This window comes from Alligator mississippiensis, chromosome 3, assembly GCF_030867095.1.
Source record: "Alligator mississippiensis isolate rAllMis1 chromosome 3, rAllMis1, whole genome shotgun sequence".
NCBI classification, from domain to species: Eukaryota; Metazoa; Chordata; order Crocodylia; family Alligatoridae; genus Alligator; species Alligator mississippiensis.
Genome location: NC_081826.1, coordinates 57477509 through 57493890, shown reverse-complemented (window position 1 = coordinate 57493890; position 16382 = coordinate 57477509). Strand labels below are relative to the sequence as shown.

The window sequence follows — 16382 nt, the reverse complement described above, 5'->3', positions numbered from 1 at the left end:
AATGGAACAGAATCTGGCTCAGTGCGTGTACATAAAGCCCTACTACTTCCTTTATTACTCTACTTGGAAGGTGTCCCAGAAATGGCTTCTTTGTATAAAATGAGAAAAAGAATAATTTTAAAATGCAAGTTATAGGAATATCTGAAAAAATTAAGCCAAGAAAATTCACTATTATGTGTTTAAAGGAATGTGTACTGATTAGTATCCTTTATCAATACAGTGAAGTATTGGATAGTACCACTTTTCATACAAAAGTAAGCATTTATTTCTCTCTAGACATTTGCTCACATTAACTTCAGCAGGACCAGGATTTAACCAATTTATATTTTTCTTATTAGTATCATCCATAGTGATTGGGATGCTTGAAATACATAAGGCTATCTACCAGAAATAGGAGTCCATAAAGCTATTACTTGCTGTATCTTTTCTAAATAAAATAAACTAGAAGCAAAATAATTTAATATTTCAGTGAATTATAATAATTCCAGTGACCACATTTCAAAGTGGCCTTTTCTGGCTTTTAAAGCTGTGCATACAGTTTTCCAGAAGATTTATTGCTTCTACTGGATCAAATATGCCAAGATAGACTTGTGCATCCAATTAGATAGAAGGCTAATTGGAAGACAAACAAATTTGTGCATATAATATAGGCTTTGATCCCACAGTCACTTATACTATTTAGTAAATGTATGTATAATGAAGTATTCACCTTCATAAAAGCTTACAGGATCAGGCTTGTATTTTGCACATATATATTTAAATGTAGTTTTGTTGAGAGAATTTCTGCTATAAAAAATTCAAAGTGCAATCATTTGATAATCTAAAATGTAAAAGCTGATTTTGAAAATTTGTTCCATATAGCTCTTTACATTGAAAACTTTATGTAATATCAATTTATAAATCAGTATATTTCTTTTCAAGGTAACAATTATATAATCCATCGCAACAGTTCCGAAGTAGAAATCAGCCGAGTGGCAAACCGGATTTTAGATGAACTAGTCCGGCCATTCCAGGAAATCCAGATAGACGACAATGAGTATGCGTGCTTGAAAGCAATTGTGTTTTTTGATCCAGGTACAGTTTCCAGAAAGTCTTTCAAAATAATTGTTCCAATACTGATACTGAAATTCATCGTGATGATGTAACATTTATTTGCATATTATATGTATCTGAACAAAAAATGGCCATTCCATGAATCTGCTTTACCCTGAAGTATTTTCTTTTCAAGATGCAAAGGGACTCAACAATCCATTAAAGATTAAGAACATGCGATTCCAAGTCCAGATAAGTTTAGAGGATTACATTAATGATCGTCAGTATGACTCCAGGGGAAGGTTTGGAGAACTTTTGCTTCTGTTACCTACACTCCAGAGTATCACCTGGCAAATGATTGAGCAAATACAGTTGGTCAAACTATTTGGAGTGGTTAAAATTGACAGTTTGCTTCAGGAAATGTTACTAGGCGGTGAGCATATCACTATCATCATATTATATTCCATATGATATTCATATGTTAAACACTTTGGGTGGGAGGGGGAACCCATGAGATTGCTCAGGCTTAGTGGGAATGAATAAAGATTAGCTGAAGTCACTTAGGCTCACTAGTCATGGTCTTACAGTTTCAAGGTGCACTGTGTCCTCAGGCATACCTGTCTGCCTGAGTATATCTAGGAACAGATAAGCGAATCATTACAAGCTTAATGAAATCCACTGTTAATACAACCCAAACAATGAACACAAACATGGTACTTAATATGGATGAAGTCTTGCTAAATTGTTTAATGAATACCCCAAAACAACCATTCAAATTAGCAATCAAAAGAATATTTACCTGACGGAACTGTAATTATCACAGTGTAGATTACACACTGTAAGTAGCAACGTCTTCATCACTTGAGCTAATATATGTTCATATTATTTTTGCAGGCATTTCTAATGATGCTAGTCATATTCATCATCCAATGCATCCTCATTTGGCCCAAGATCCATTAACTGGCCAAACTATCCTCATAAGTCCGATGTCCGCCCCTGTACATACGGAACAGATCTGTAAGTAGTTGCAATTTAGTTTTTTATCATAAAAATGTCACTGTCAAGTTGAAGCAACTGCCAAATTCACTAAAATGGTAGCCTATTGATGCTAGTGTTCATTTCTTTCATCATAATTCCTGGCATATAAATAATCATACATTAAAAATACCTATAGGCTAAGTACAGACAGTCAAAAAGCCTGAGGCTGAATTGATTCAATCTTTGCAGGTTAGTCTAAAATGCAAAGATTGAACTGATTAACAAGTGAACAGACATTCACTTTTGATTCTGGAAATGTAGCCACATGCCTGCAGTGGCCCAGGCCAGAAGCCAGGAGGTGCTAGAGCATGGCTCCCTGCTTGGCTGGGGCAGACAGCTTTGGTCAAGGTTAAACCACCAACCCCGAGAGAGGAGGCTTGCAGGAGAGGTGCAAAGCATTTTGTGATGCTGGGAGATTATGAGTTAACTTGGATCTGGAGTGGTCTGGGACAGAAGTTCAGTACATTGATTTAACCTAAGTCAGTTAAGTTTGATACTTAGGGACCTACCAATTTAGCAGATTTCACAGATTCTGCAAAATCTAGCATTGCCTGTGATATCCAGGCAATGCTGCAAAATCCACAGAATTCATGGTGGGGGCGGAAATAAAATAAAATTCTTGCGGATGGGGGAGAAGAAGAACAGTGCTGCCTGCTCTAAGGCATTGTGTGGGGGGGCTTCTGTGCTCTACTTTTGAAATGGCTGCCTAGGCAGCCCCTGTGAATTACATAGGTTCCTACTGAAAGTACATCCATCCAGGTTTATCTTAAATGGGTTTTCACTATTTTGAAAGTCATTTATGTGCACTGAACTTCTGTTGTGTTACAGATTTGAACCACTTTCCAATCACTTATACCATGTAATATCTCTCCTTAACCCTGTTGTGTTATAGATTTGAGCCACTGTCTGATCAATTATATCAGTTTATATTATATTTAATTTCTGTCCTTAGCCATAGGAACAAGATACTAAGCAATATAATTGGTTTGGTTTTAGCATAAAACACTTAACACTTTTTAATATTATCATGGGTGACGTGTTGATTTAAAAAAAATGAATATGTACCTCATGAGACTAATGCAGGAATTTACTTTTGTAGGCTACAGCAGTATGTGCATCCTGAATATGTATATAGATCAAACAAGATTATAATATATAATTTCCCTTTAATTCTTTTTTAGCAACTCCAGAAACTCCATTGCCATCCCCTCCACAGGGCTCTGGACAAGAATACAAAATGTCTACAAATCAGGCTACAGTCATTGCACATCAATCTATTTTGAAACAAAAGCCATTGTGATAATGTTTCTTTTTTTTTCTTTTATATGCACTGTATAAATTGTTAGGACACCTGAACACTGGAAATCTCAGGATAATAAATTATATCTTGTTCTGTTTTAAAACTTAGAAAGCAAAGCACACTATGCAGATTATACTGGTGTGTGTGTGTGTGTGTGTGTGTGTGTAGACACACACACACACACACACACACATATATTTGGTTAACATTTTTTGATCATTTAATTGAACAGGTTCATTTTTTATTTTACATTTGTAGTTGTCATCTGTTATTTTAGATATGTACATACTTTCTTCATTGAGATGTGACTCTGATTTGTGCTTATTTAGCTATGAATGGTAGACCTGAAAGTGTGGGTTAAGAAAACAATAGCCAAGATTCCATAACAAATATCAGAGTAGGATTTTAAACAGAATATATGAATTAAATGTAAAGTGAAAGTATTTAATGGAAGCAAGTCCTGGTTTATTAAAAACTTCTAAAGTGGGGAAATCATGCCCCTGATAAACATCGTCAACATAAGAATTAAATTTGTTGAATAACATTTCATAAATGTTATTCAACATAAATTTGTTGTCATGTTTACCTAGCAGTTTGGATGGACATGATAAAAATGAGAAGGCCAACAACATAAAGAAATGAGCAAAAAGCCCCAAACAAGCAACCATGAAATGTGGGTTTGTGAACCTTATTTTATTCTGCACGTGCACTATGTGTATGTAACTTATTGGTTAGTATGTGAATTGTCGGTCTGTGATCCACAGAGGACATGGTCTATAGTCTATAACTAAAGTGGTTGGGTTAGTACAAGCTGTAGCAGACCATGTTTTTACTTTTGTTAGTTCCCAGTTAAAACCGTGGCATTTTGCCTAAGATAGTGGCCATTGAGCAAGTATGCAGTTGGGTATTCATCCAGAACTGGAATGTCAGTGAGCTTCTATCACTTGTGATGAGTCCCCACTTCTGTGAAGGCCGTCACCTTGAGTAACACAACAGAAACTGAACTCAGGGCCTCTAAAGCTATCAGCAGGAACTGCTGTAGCTTAAGCTAAAGAGGTAAACTTCTATGGCTAGGTCCTGTAACAATGGACAGTCCTCCATAGCTGAACACAGAGGGGGATCTGTAACATACTGACCAGTGGTTACATTTGCACACAGTTAGTATTTAATGTGACACTGTATTCACCGGGATTTAAAGAGACTGTATTTTGCTGCACTGTCATTCAGGAAATGACATCACAAAAATACCACTTTGCACCGTCTGGTTATTCCTAATAGCAGTGATAATTCTTTTTCTATTTAATGGAAACTTTCTTTCATAAACAGTTAACTAGAAATTGAAAATGCAAAGAACTAAATAATATGGGTTGTTAGATTATTTTAATTAAATTGCACATTAGAGTCAGATATATGGTATGCTCTGGCTTTAGGTGCCTTAATTTATTGTAGCATCAGAAAACTCTGCCACCACCATGGTGCCACTAACTTGATGGATAGTAAAATAGTACATACCCATCCTTAAAAACTCACAGTTCCTTTTGTGCAGACAGCCACAAAATAATATAACGTAGGAAAAATTAAGTGTTGATTTGAAAATGTCTAAGGTTTTAATGAGTTCACCCAGCACCAAGCAAAATATATGATACTTTATGGTATTTGTAGTTATTTTATAAACTGCAAGCCTTTAAAAAATATTTTTTCTCTGTCTACTCTTTATTTTTAAGAAAAAGCATATAGTAAATTGCTTTATGGAACAGTAACAACTCCTTGTTCTCTTTTTGGTGTGTATTCTTCACTTTTTGTTAGCAGAATAATAAATTACTAACAGTGGCCTTGCATATATTTCTGTTAAAGTTGAGAAATTCAATGTTAATGTCAGTGGAACAGGACTGTTTGCTTTGCATGCATAGAGACTGAGTCTTTTATGAAAAAAATTAGAACCTGTTCCTGATCGGTATTGACCCATGTAACTCCCATTTAAGTGATTGTACTTATTCCTGAAGCCAAGGCGTCCAATAGCAAAGCTCCAAGCACTTCTATAGGAATAAGATCTGGTCTACTGTTTTAAGGCTCAGCATATTTCACAACTGAAATCTCACCCTGTTTTGGTTAGTTCTGCAGTATCCCAAAATATTTTTTTTGAATCCTCATATAACTGATACAGAACCAGACTTTAAGCTTTGTTTTTACACTGTAGTTTAAACAGAGTATGTACAATAAAATGTTTTCACACACTGCCAAAATACTAGATTAAAGCATGTAACATAGCATTTTGTCTTTCTGAAGGATGTTATCTATTTTATGCGATATATTACATTGTCAAATAAGAATGTCACTACTGTAATTTATTGGGAAATGCTGATTTATTTTATAAATGTTACATTATTTTTGTAAACTTAATTATGCAAAATCAAAAATGATTACCTTTGTTAAGCATTAAATTATCCTAAATTAAACCTATGTTTGAACGATGTGTTTGTCTAGTGAGCATGCAGGATAGAAATAGTTCCTGGAAAAGTTTCCGAACTGTTTTTCATCAGTGCTCAATAAACAGATATGCAATGTATGTGTATGCCAAATCTGCCTCCTGGGCATTTTTTTTTTTTTATTATTTATATACTTTCATGTAAACAAAGTGTTTTATATCACTTTACAAATAATTACCCAAAAGATAGCAACCCACATCTTTACAGTGTTCAAATTGAATTAAAAATATATCATGGTAACATTTTGGGTGCTTGTGATGTAGTGTTGCTAAGCACCACGTATCCATAGTTTTCATTTTTTAAAATTCTAACTCAGAAAAGAATTAATATTAATGCTTAAATCCATCTGTGCTTAAATTTATGTATTTGTTAAACAACCATTTTTATATACAGATGGTTTCACAAAGTGGGGCCTTTTTGCTTTACAAGTCTATGGACTTGAAATTACTTGACTGATTTAATTTTGACAGTTTAATGGTGGCATATTTTTAGCAGTAGATGTTTAATTTTTTTAAAGATTACTTGCAACATAATGTATTATGCAATCAGCATCTGCTTGCCTTGGGCAGACTGTTTCACAGTTTGTCTCTCTCAGATGTTATTTTTTTCAGTTGTTTTTGCAAGATCTGGAGTAATCTGAAGTGTAGACCTGCAGAGGAAAATTGATTGTGTGTATTTAGGGGTGACTGAACTTAGATTTTTGAAGTTACCATTCTTCAGGCCCCTTGAGCAACCTGTGTCTGTGACTGATTGATTGTTCCAGATCATTCCAGCTCCCTTACTTGTAATGCTGAATTGAATGAGGGGAGATGAAACGGGGGAGACTTTCTCCCTTGCCATGGAGAAAACATGGAGAAATCCCTAAATCTTTACTGTACACAGCACTGAGAGCCTTTTCTTAGAGTGTCTCTAAGTGCTTTACAAACACTTGAACATCATAGTGCCACTGTGCAACTCTAACAAGGATGAGACATATTGTAGAGTGAGGGGCAACTTTACCACATCTCTTCTGTAATCTCTACACACAATTCCTCCCAGTTGAGGAATTCTGAAGAGTGGTGAGTCTACTACTCGAAATCAGGAAACTTCTATGGGAGGAAATTTGACATTGTCCGCTGCTGAAAAGATCTTGGTTGATAATTGTAGAGTTGACAGTTCTGTTCTTGAAGGATGTCTGTCCCTGTATAGTTAACTAAAATATTTGTCTTTCTAGCAGACTATGGCAACTATTTCTACATGGGCAGTTCCAGTTTTTGTATAAACTTTTTCTGATGCTTTTGAAGCAATGCATCTTCCATTACCCATCTTTTTTTTTTTTTTTTAAAAAGCTCTTCCTGTTTTCTCATCATATCCTTGTTGCAAAGACCTTTGTTTACCCTTTTCCCTACTCTTTCCCATTGCCCTGGCCAACCAAATGAGATTTACTTTAAAGACTTTATAAACTCTGTGTTAAAGCTGTCATCATCCCCTAGAAATTCTGTTATAAAAGTGTCAGAGAACACAGTTGTCATTAGGATTTGCTCCTTAAGGTCATATGGATGTAATAGAAAAAACATACTAGCTATTAATAATCCAAATGTATCCTTCTGCTCTGTTAAAATCCAAACTTAGCTTCAGCCAGGAATGAAAGAGCCCTCTGAACAGCCCTCAAGTTGGGAAAAGGCAAATATTATTAAAGCAAGGAAAACTCTTTATGCAATAGTAAAGGCCAGCACACGAGAAAGAAGAGTTTGTCATCCTAGAAATATAATACAAAAATGTCAGAAACATTTAATACATGTGACTGCATGGCTGAAAATTAAAATCTTTGCTGTTTATTTGACAATTTATGAAGCTCAAAAATGGAAGTGAAACAGAATGCCTGACACAGTAGAAGGGGGCCTAAATATAATTGGGTTTTTTGAAAAAAGGCAGAACAACAAAAATCAGTGGGATGCTGTCATATCTGGGTAGAATCTATACAGGGAAGACAGGTTATAAAAACCCATATAGGTGAAAGAGCAGACCTATGCTGTACCCAGAAAGAAGCACATAACTTCTAATGAGATACTATTCCTAAGGTTTAAGAATCTTCTTATTAAAATTATTTCTTTTCACTAAGGTTATGGTGGGAGCATCATTGCTACTAAGGGCACCTGGCAGTTCAACAGGGTTTGAAGATGCCACCTGTTTCTTCTGCACATGAATGTCTTGTTCAGTTTTAAGTATACTGGTATGCACTACATTCAGTAACAACAGCAGGTATTCTCCACTCCCTTGGATTTTTTTATCTGAACTTAGTCTCTTAAGTTTGGGAAAGTTTCTGGTTGAATTTTGAGGTTTAAAGAGGAAAGCCTGGCAATGTTCATTTTCTTTTTATATCTGCTAGGCTCATTCCCTTTTAACAAGACCACTTTCTACAAAAAGTTTTCTGCAAAGGTATATGTCACAGTAGATCCTTAAGTTGTATACATCTGAGTTACTCCTCTTGAGAGATCCTAGTTCAAATGAAAGCAGCTACACTACACAATAAAAATACAGCTGCTGTGTTCACATAGGTGCTGCACTCATATGCTGCTAAGTCTTACGGAGGACTATCATATAGTTCTTGGCCCTTCAGTAAGCTGAACTGATGCTCTGTGAAGTGTTTCCCAATGAACTGTGAGATGGCATTGAAGGACTAGCAGTGCTCAGGTGGTGCTAGCCTGTGTCTGAATTGCAAAGTAGTTATGTTAGCTGTTGATCAGTTCTCCTAATTCCTGACAGACCAGTGAAGTTAGTAATACTACATCAAGTTGAGTGTTTGTATGTGGATAGGGCTTGACTTAATAGCAATGGATGCAAAATAACTAGGGATCTACTGGACTCAGAGTGGCAGCCAGCTGATTTTGCAGGCAGATCTTAGGGCTGGCCATCGTTTTTACAAGCTGAGCATGGCAGGCCCACCCTCTGATTGGCTGAGGGTCCCAGGTAGTCCCACCACCCCCCACAGCTTTTCAGATGGCCCCAAACTGCCACTTAGATTGTAATGTGTCAATGACTTCTGTGGACTTAATCCCCATGGAAGCTCGTGAAAGCCATTAACTGTCACTTATATTGCATATAGTTTCATAGTTTCATAGATATTAGGGTCAGAAGGGACCTATTAGATCATCAAGTGTGACCCCCTGCCCTGGGCAGGAATGAGTGCTGGGGTCAGATGACCCCAGCCAGGTGTCTGTCCAATCTCCTTTTAAATACCCAAGGAAGGGGACAGCACCACCACCCTTATTCCATATTTTGGCAACCCTCACTGTAAAAATTTTTTTCCTGATGTCCAATCTGAATTTGCTTTCTTCCAGTTTGTGGCCATTACTTCTAGCTACCCCAACAGGTGCCCTGTGTTACCAGATTTGCCCATTAATTTGGGGTGTGCTCATTTATAAGGGATAGTTTCTAGGGTCTTGGTGATTCTGTCAGTGTGCTGCTTGTGTTACTATACGGAGCTGTATCTCTCCCTTCTGCAAGCCCTCACCCCCAATGGAGCTATGTTGCAGGACTTAATCTCAATGGGGCTGGGTTCCTTCAGTCATCAAATCAGTCATACACACAAACACACACAAATTAACGTGACACGCCTAACCTGGCCGGGCTGATCAGCATGGACAGGCTGACACCCTCATATGCCAAGAATCAGTTCATAAGAGCAACGATAAAATGCAGTCAGACACAAGCACACAGGTGAACAGAATCCCTCTGAATCCGGCTGGGTGTCCAGCTGACACCCTCATGGGCCAGCATTCAGTTCATAAGGGCACGTCTGAGTCAAACTGGGTCAATCAGTACAAGCTGATCCCCTTATGTGTTTCAAACTCAGCACGTCCCAATCTTTGGCTTCTTGATGAGCAGACCCCACAATATTTTTGGGCTTCATGGAGATCTTTAGCTTAGTTAAAAGAAGTGTTGCTGCAGAGCACGGGAGGAAAGAGAACCAGAGAAGGAAAAATATACCCAATTACTACCAGTTTGACTATAAAAGTTATTTATTGCTAAGCATATGAAATACATAATGGTACTAGTAGTAATAGAAAAACAACCACAAACAATTACAATACTACCCTGGTTTCACTAAGTATTTGGGGAAACTTAGCTCAAGCTTAACTGATACAGTTCAGGTTCAGAAGTTTATGCCTAGAGAGAAAGGAGAGAGAGAACACTGGGATCTCACCAGTCTAAGGTACTCAGGCTGCAAAGCTGACAGGCACAGTCAGTAGCACAATCCTTGAAGAGAGAGGCGATCTGTTCTTCCAGCATCCCAAGAATGACAGGGGATGGTGTCAGCACATGAGTTTTCTTCTTCTTTCTTCTTCTTTTTCTTCTTCTTCTTCATCTTCTTTTTTTTTTTAGCACCTCTCTCTTCTTCTTTCTTCTGAAGCACACACACTTTTTACAGATTTTTATACCCTCAGGTCAGCTGCTTCGAAGCATCCTTAATTGTGTAAATCATTGTCTTTTCTATTGACAAGGAGTTATCTGGTTTGGAACATCTCAAGAAATTGATTGATAATCAGGAAACACTTAAGATTAGGGAGTAACCAAATACTTGGGAGCCAGCTTGAAATTCCTATGGATGGCAGATATACTGATGGGATATCTCTTGGTTTCTTCAGGAACAATAGATAGCTTGCAGCATCAGGATTTTGGATTTTTACTTGTTGTGCACAAGCCTCAGCTTAGCATGACTTTTCCAGATCTTACTATAGTCTTTTAACAGACTTCAGACAATTATTAGGGTGTTCATAACCTTTTGTGGAGAGGACTTCCACCAGTCATCTCGGGAAAGGTATGACAACACCTGTGATTAGGGCTCCAACAGTCTGGACACTGTGATGAACCCTGAACCATTGTTCAAATGTTGCCCATACCCCCTCTGACTCGGTCTCTTGCCTTAGCATTCCCTAACCCGGCAACCGAGTTTTAGTCAATCAAGTTTAAATAGGCCTCCCATAGTGGGACTGGGGAATGTACGGCCCAAGATCCCTATTAAACTTAGAGGTGTGTGTGTGTCGGGGGGGGGGGGGGGGAAAGTCCTTAGTAAATCCAGATTAGAACTGGTCTGATAAATGCCAAGCTGGGTGTGTGTGAACATGGGTTGATTAACATTTGGAGCACAGATTCCCCATCATGCAGTGCTCCCCTGCTTCTCTGGTCCCACAATTCACTGCAGTCTCTGCTTCAGGCTTTCTGTTCTCCATCTCTCATGTAAATGAATGGTCATCTGGTTCCATCTCGGATGCAAATGAGACCTAGGGCAGTTGTTTCACTCTTGTCACCCTTATCTGGAAGGTCTTAGGTGTGTCTCTCACTGCATCTTAATCAGTTTCATTTATGTAGAGGAGGGGAGGGAGGGGGGTGTGATTCAGACAGATGGCATCCTGTGCCAGGGTTGCCTAAGAACACAGAGCTGAGGTGTAACACCTGGTAAACATTGCATCCACTATTTCTTGCTGGCCCCCGCCCCGATGAGTTTGAAGGTGGCCACGAGAACACCTCTCAGCCTTCTCTTGCAGAGGCTGAAGAGGTTCAGGTCTCCCAATCTGTCCACATAGGGTTTTTTTCTGTAGGCCTTTAACCAGACAAGTGGCCCTCCTCTGAACCCTCTCCAGGCCATTCACGTCCCTTCTGAAGTGTGGTGCCCAAAACTGGATGCAGTACTCCAGCTGTGGCCTGACCAAGGCCGCATAGAGGGAAAGTATCACCTCCCTAGACCTGTTTGTGATGCACCTACTTATGCAAGTAAGGGTCCAGTTAGCTTTACTTATTACCTCATCACATTGGTGACTCATGCTCATTTGGAGTCCGAGATCCCTTTCTGCAGTTGTGCTACTTAGAATAGTCCCTCCCAAGCTTATAGTTTCATAGTTTCATAGTAGCTAGGGTCAGGAGGGACCTGAACAGATCATCTAGCCTGACCCCCTGCCACAGGCAGGAATGAATGCTGGGTTTACAAGAACCCAGACAGGTGATCATCTAACCTCTTTTTGAATTTGCCCAAGGTAGGGGTGAGGACCACTTCTCTGGGTAGCTGGTTCCAGATTCTGGCCACCCTAACTGTAAAATATTGCCTTCTTATCTCTAACCTAAACCTATTCTCCATCAGCTTATTACCATTGTTCCTTGTCACCCCAGGTGGTGCTGGGGAGAATAGGGCTCTTCCTATTTGCTGATGATCTCCCCTGATGAGTTTGTAGACAGCCACCAGGTCCCCTCTCAGCCTCCTCTTGCTGAGGCTGAACAGGTTCAGGTCCCTCAGTCTCTCCTCATAGGGCCTGTCCTGCTGCCCTCTCACCAAATGGGTGGTTCTCCTCTGAAATCTCTCCAGGCTGGCCACATACTTTTTAAAGTGCAGCGCCCAGTACTGGACACTGTACCCCAACTGTGGCCTGACCAATGTCGCATAGAGGGGGAGTATCACCTCTCTGGACCGGCTTGAAATGTATCTTTGGATGCATGACAAGGTATGGCTGGCCTTGCTGGCTGCGGTCTGGCATTGGCAGCTCATGTTCATCTTGGAGTCAATAATGATTCCAAGATCCCTTTCCGCCTCTGTGCTTTCAAGAAGGGAACTCCCCAGCCTGTATGTATGCTGTGGATTCCTTCTCCCAAGCTGCAGCACCCTGCGTTTATCTATGTTGAACCCCATCCTATTCTCATCTGCCCACTTTTGTAGTCTAAATCTAGTTGCAGCCTCTCTCTCCCTTCAAGTGTGTCCACCTCGCCCCACATCTTAGTGTCATCAGCAAACTTGGACAATGTGCTTTCAACCCCCTCGTCCAAGTTGCTGATTAAGGTGCTAACTACCTCTGTCCTGACCCAAGGCCTGTCAGAGCTATCCCCGAGATTGTCCCTACCTCTGGCAGGAGGGATATCCCAGCCCCTGTTCAAGAAAACAGAGGCAAAGAAACTTAAAAATATCCACTTTCTCATCTGGCATAGCTATAGGAGTGTTGATGATTCTTCCTCCCCAGGTGCAACACATAACACTTATCCTTGTTAAACTGAATCTTATTCTGTTTGGCCCATTTCCCCAGCCTGTCCAAATCAGCCTGGATTCGCTCCCAGCTGTCTAGTTTGTGTACCTCCCCCCATAGTTTGGTGTCATCAGCAAACTTGGACAGAGTGCTTTCTACTCCCTTGTCCAAGTCACTAATGAAGATATTGAATAGTACCAATCCCAGGACAGAGCCTTCCTTGGGGACTCCACTGCCTACATTTCTCCAGGTAGAAACTGACCTGTCCACCACCACTCTTTGGGTGCATCCCATAATCCAATTTACTACCCACTGGACTGTGTAATAATCTACATTGCAACTGCTTAGTTTATTTATAAGAATTGGGTGTGACACTGTGTCAAAGGCCTTTTTAAAATCTAAGTAAATAACATTTACCTCTATTCCTTCATCCAAGCATTTTGTGACCCAGTCGTAAAAATGAAACCAGCTTAGTCAGGTAGGATCTGCCTGCTATGAACCCATGCTGATTGCCCCTTAGCATCATTTTACCTGCTGGTCCCCCACAAATGTGATCCTTAACAATTTTCTCAAATGTCTTTCTTGCCAAGGATAGAGGTGAGACTAAACAGCCTATAGTTACCCAGTTCCTCCTTCTTCCTCTTCTTGAAAATAGGGACTACATTGGTCCTTTTCCAATCCTCCAGGACCTGTCCTGAGTGCCATGAGTGCTCAAACAGTTGTGCCAGCAGCTCCGCTATGACTTCAGCTAATTCCCTAAGTACCCTAGGATGAAGATCATTGGGGCCTGTTGACTTAAATACATTCAACCTCTCCTGGTGCCCCTTTACTAGGTCAGCATGAATAGTTGGTGGGCTGGTATCTATACTGGGCTTACCTAAGGTCCCAATGGGATGTTGTTGCAGGGCACCTCGGTGCTCTGCTCCTAGAGAGGAGAAACTGCCAGGGAGAGAGCCCTGGCAGAGCCAACTGAGCACAGCTGCGAGTTGCTGGAGCAACTAAGGGGAGCCAGCTGCCTGTAGGGGGCAGGGCCTGGCCCTTATAAAGCCCAGGGCTGAGGCCAGGTTGGCAGTTTTCTGCCAGCAGCCAGGGAGGCAGGAGCTCCCTCAGCCAAGATATGGGAAGAAGCCGGAGTTGCAAGTATAGCTCATGATAGCCCTGGAGGCTTGAGTCACGATACTAAGTTATGGCCATGCGGCTTGTAGTTAAGTTATAGCCAGGCGGCTTTGGGTTGTGTTTGGAGTTATAGCCGGGAGGCTTGAAGTTGTGTTTGTGTTATTACACCGGAGGCTTGGGTGAGGCTGTAGGGGTTGGAGGAGGCCTCATAAAGGGCCCCATGGGAGTGTGGGGGCCCCAGCGCCCGAGGAGGGCGCAGTATCCTCATAGGGACCCCAGAGAGTGGGGGGTGCCCTAGCGCCGGTGAGGGCATGGTCTAGCGCCAGGAGGGAGCATTAATTTCATAGCGCCAGTGAAGGCGCAGCTTGCACGCCAGTGCGGGAGCGACTGGCGGCGAGGAGCGTGGCCAGTGGGTCGCAGGCGCAACCAGTAGGTTGCAGACGGGGGACATAGACCCCGGATTGCGTGCGGGGTACATAGACCCCAGCCCCAGGGAGGGGCGATTACTGAGGAGCGCCATATCACATTATTGAGAAGCCCAGTGTGGGCACGGCGAGCCCCAAAGAGGGGGAGCGCCATACTGCATGATTGAGGAGCCCGAGAGAGGGGCCATACTGAGGAGCCCGAGGGGGCGATATTTAAGGAGCCCAGAACAGGAGTGACAGACCCGGTGATAGGCCTGCCCCTCAGGAAACCCAGGAAAGGGCTAGGTGCTGCGGTTGTCCCTGACAAAAGGGGATAGTAGCGCAGTGAGCCCGCACCAGAGAGGGCAGTAGTGCGGTGGGCCAGAAAGGAAGTCCCAGAGCGGACGAGGGTCCCAGTGAGGGACATTGTGTTAGGAGGAGGCCCGGGAAGCGGGCGTGCAGACATACCAACGTCTATTACATCTGCGAGGCTTGGGGCGTGGTATTAGGGGCTGGTAGGAGCCACGCATAGCCCATAAGGCTAGGGTGTCCAGGGAACACCCATCATATCGGGAGACCCCCAGGGGGTCCGGAAAAACCGTGGGGACAGAGGTCCCGAGCAGCCGTGCCCAGGGAAGACGCAAGGCAGCCTCCCAATCATATTTACCAACAAGACGTGGCGGGCGAGAATAAGAGGGTGCCTTGGGCCGGCCTGACACAGAGCAAGGGACCTCAAGGAGATCACAGCCCTCCTGCGGGACCCCGCTGTGACAGATGTCTATTTGTATTTGTGTCCAGGAACACAGATGCAAAGAAATCATTTAGAAGTTCCACTTTGGCTATCCGATCTGTTGCCAGTTGCTCTAGTTCATCCGGAAGGGGCCCTAAGTTACCCTGAACCTTGTTTTTGCTTCCTATGTACTTAATGGAATGACTCTTTGTTATCTTTAACTTCTGCTGCCAGCCTAATTTCCATTTCTGCTTTGGCTCTCCTCACTGTTTCCCTGCAAGCTCGAGCCAAGCAGGTATACTCCTCCTTGGTGGCAGCACCCTGCTTCCACAGCCTGTAGGCCTCTTTTTTTCCCCTCCAGGCTCTCCTAGATTTCCCTGCTCAACCAAGAGGGTTTCTTTGCTTTTTTGCCTCCTTTTAATGTGCTTAATAACACATCAATTAACAGCTTCCACCAGCTTAATCAGCTTAAAGGCAGAAGCCTTTAATTGATGTGTTATTAAGCAATCTAAGTACTTAATTAAGCTCTAAAATGAAATATGTTATTAAAATAAAGCTATACACAACATGAATTGTAACTAATACCAACTATATACACTTTATTAAAGGACATTATAGAAAGGAATTTACTGAAACTGAATGCTAACCTTGAGACAGGTAGTTCATGCTAGCTATTAAATGCTAGTATGCTGCAAACATCCACAGTTGCTGGAGGCATTCTTTTTCTCTTTCGGGTAAATACTTTTCCATACACTAAGATGGCAAGCTCAGTATCCAACATGTTCATTGGAATAGTGAAGCTGTGTCTTGCCGGGCCATAAAGATGTGGAAACTGGTCACAGACAAGAGTCCCAGAATACAGGTATAGGCATCCTGCATTTCTTGATGAAATTCATGTAAGCAGCACATTCATTGTCATGCTCTTTCCCCCATGGTGGGTTCATTTCAGTAGCTGAGGGTCATAACTCAGAACAGGCACCTGGTTGAGGTCCAAAATACAAGCAGCACTAAGGAAGGGGGCAACTGGTTGTCTGAACCCTGGTGGCAGTGATACTTGAAGTGCTGGTTCAACTTCACAGCTATTGCCTAGAACAGGTCCCTTCACTGATTTTTTCACAAAGACAGCTTGACAGCTCTTGTGATGCTGTCTTCAACCCAGCTTATCAAATCCTTCAGCTTGTGTGTGTGGTGGAACATAGCCTGCCAGCCTTCAAACTATGTCAGGAGGTTCAGGACCCAGGTGGCATTGTCAGCCACAAACATCACTTGAACTTGAACATTGCCTCA

At 41.5% G+C, this 16382-nt stretch overlaps 1 protein-coding gene across 6 annotated transcripts in view; it reads left to right on the top strand.

Moving 5' to 3' along the window:
- HNF4G (hepatocyte nuclear factor 4 gamma) overlaps positions 1–5949 on the top strand; it is an 89543-nt gene extending 83594 nt beyond the window's left edge. For all 6 annotated transcript variants that reach the window (XM_019498638.2, XM_019498637.2, XM_019498636.2 and 3 more), the window contains 4 exons: positions 922–1074; positions 1229–1465; positions 1927–2049; positions 3252–5949. In XM_019498638.2, coding sequence (XP_019354183.1) covers positions 922–1074; positions 1229–1465; positions 1927–2049; positions 3252–3370 — 632 coding nt within the window. In that variant the 3' untranslated portion in view covers positions 3371–5949. The remainder of the gene's footprint in view (positions 1–921; positions 1075–1228; positions 1466–1926; positions 2050–3251) is intronic.
- Positions 5950–16382: the final 10433 nt, after the last annotated feature.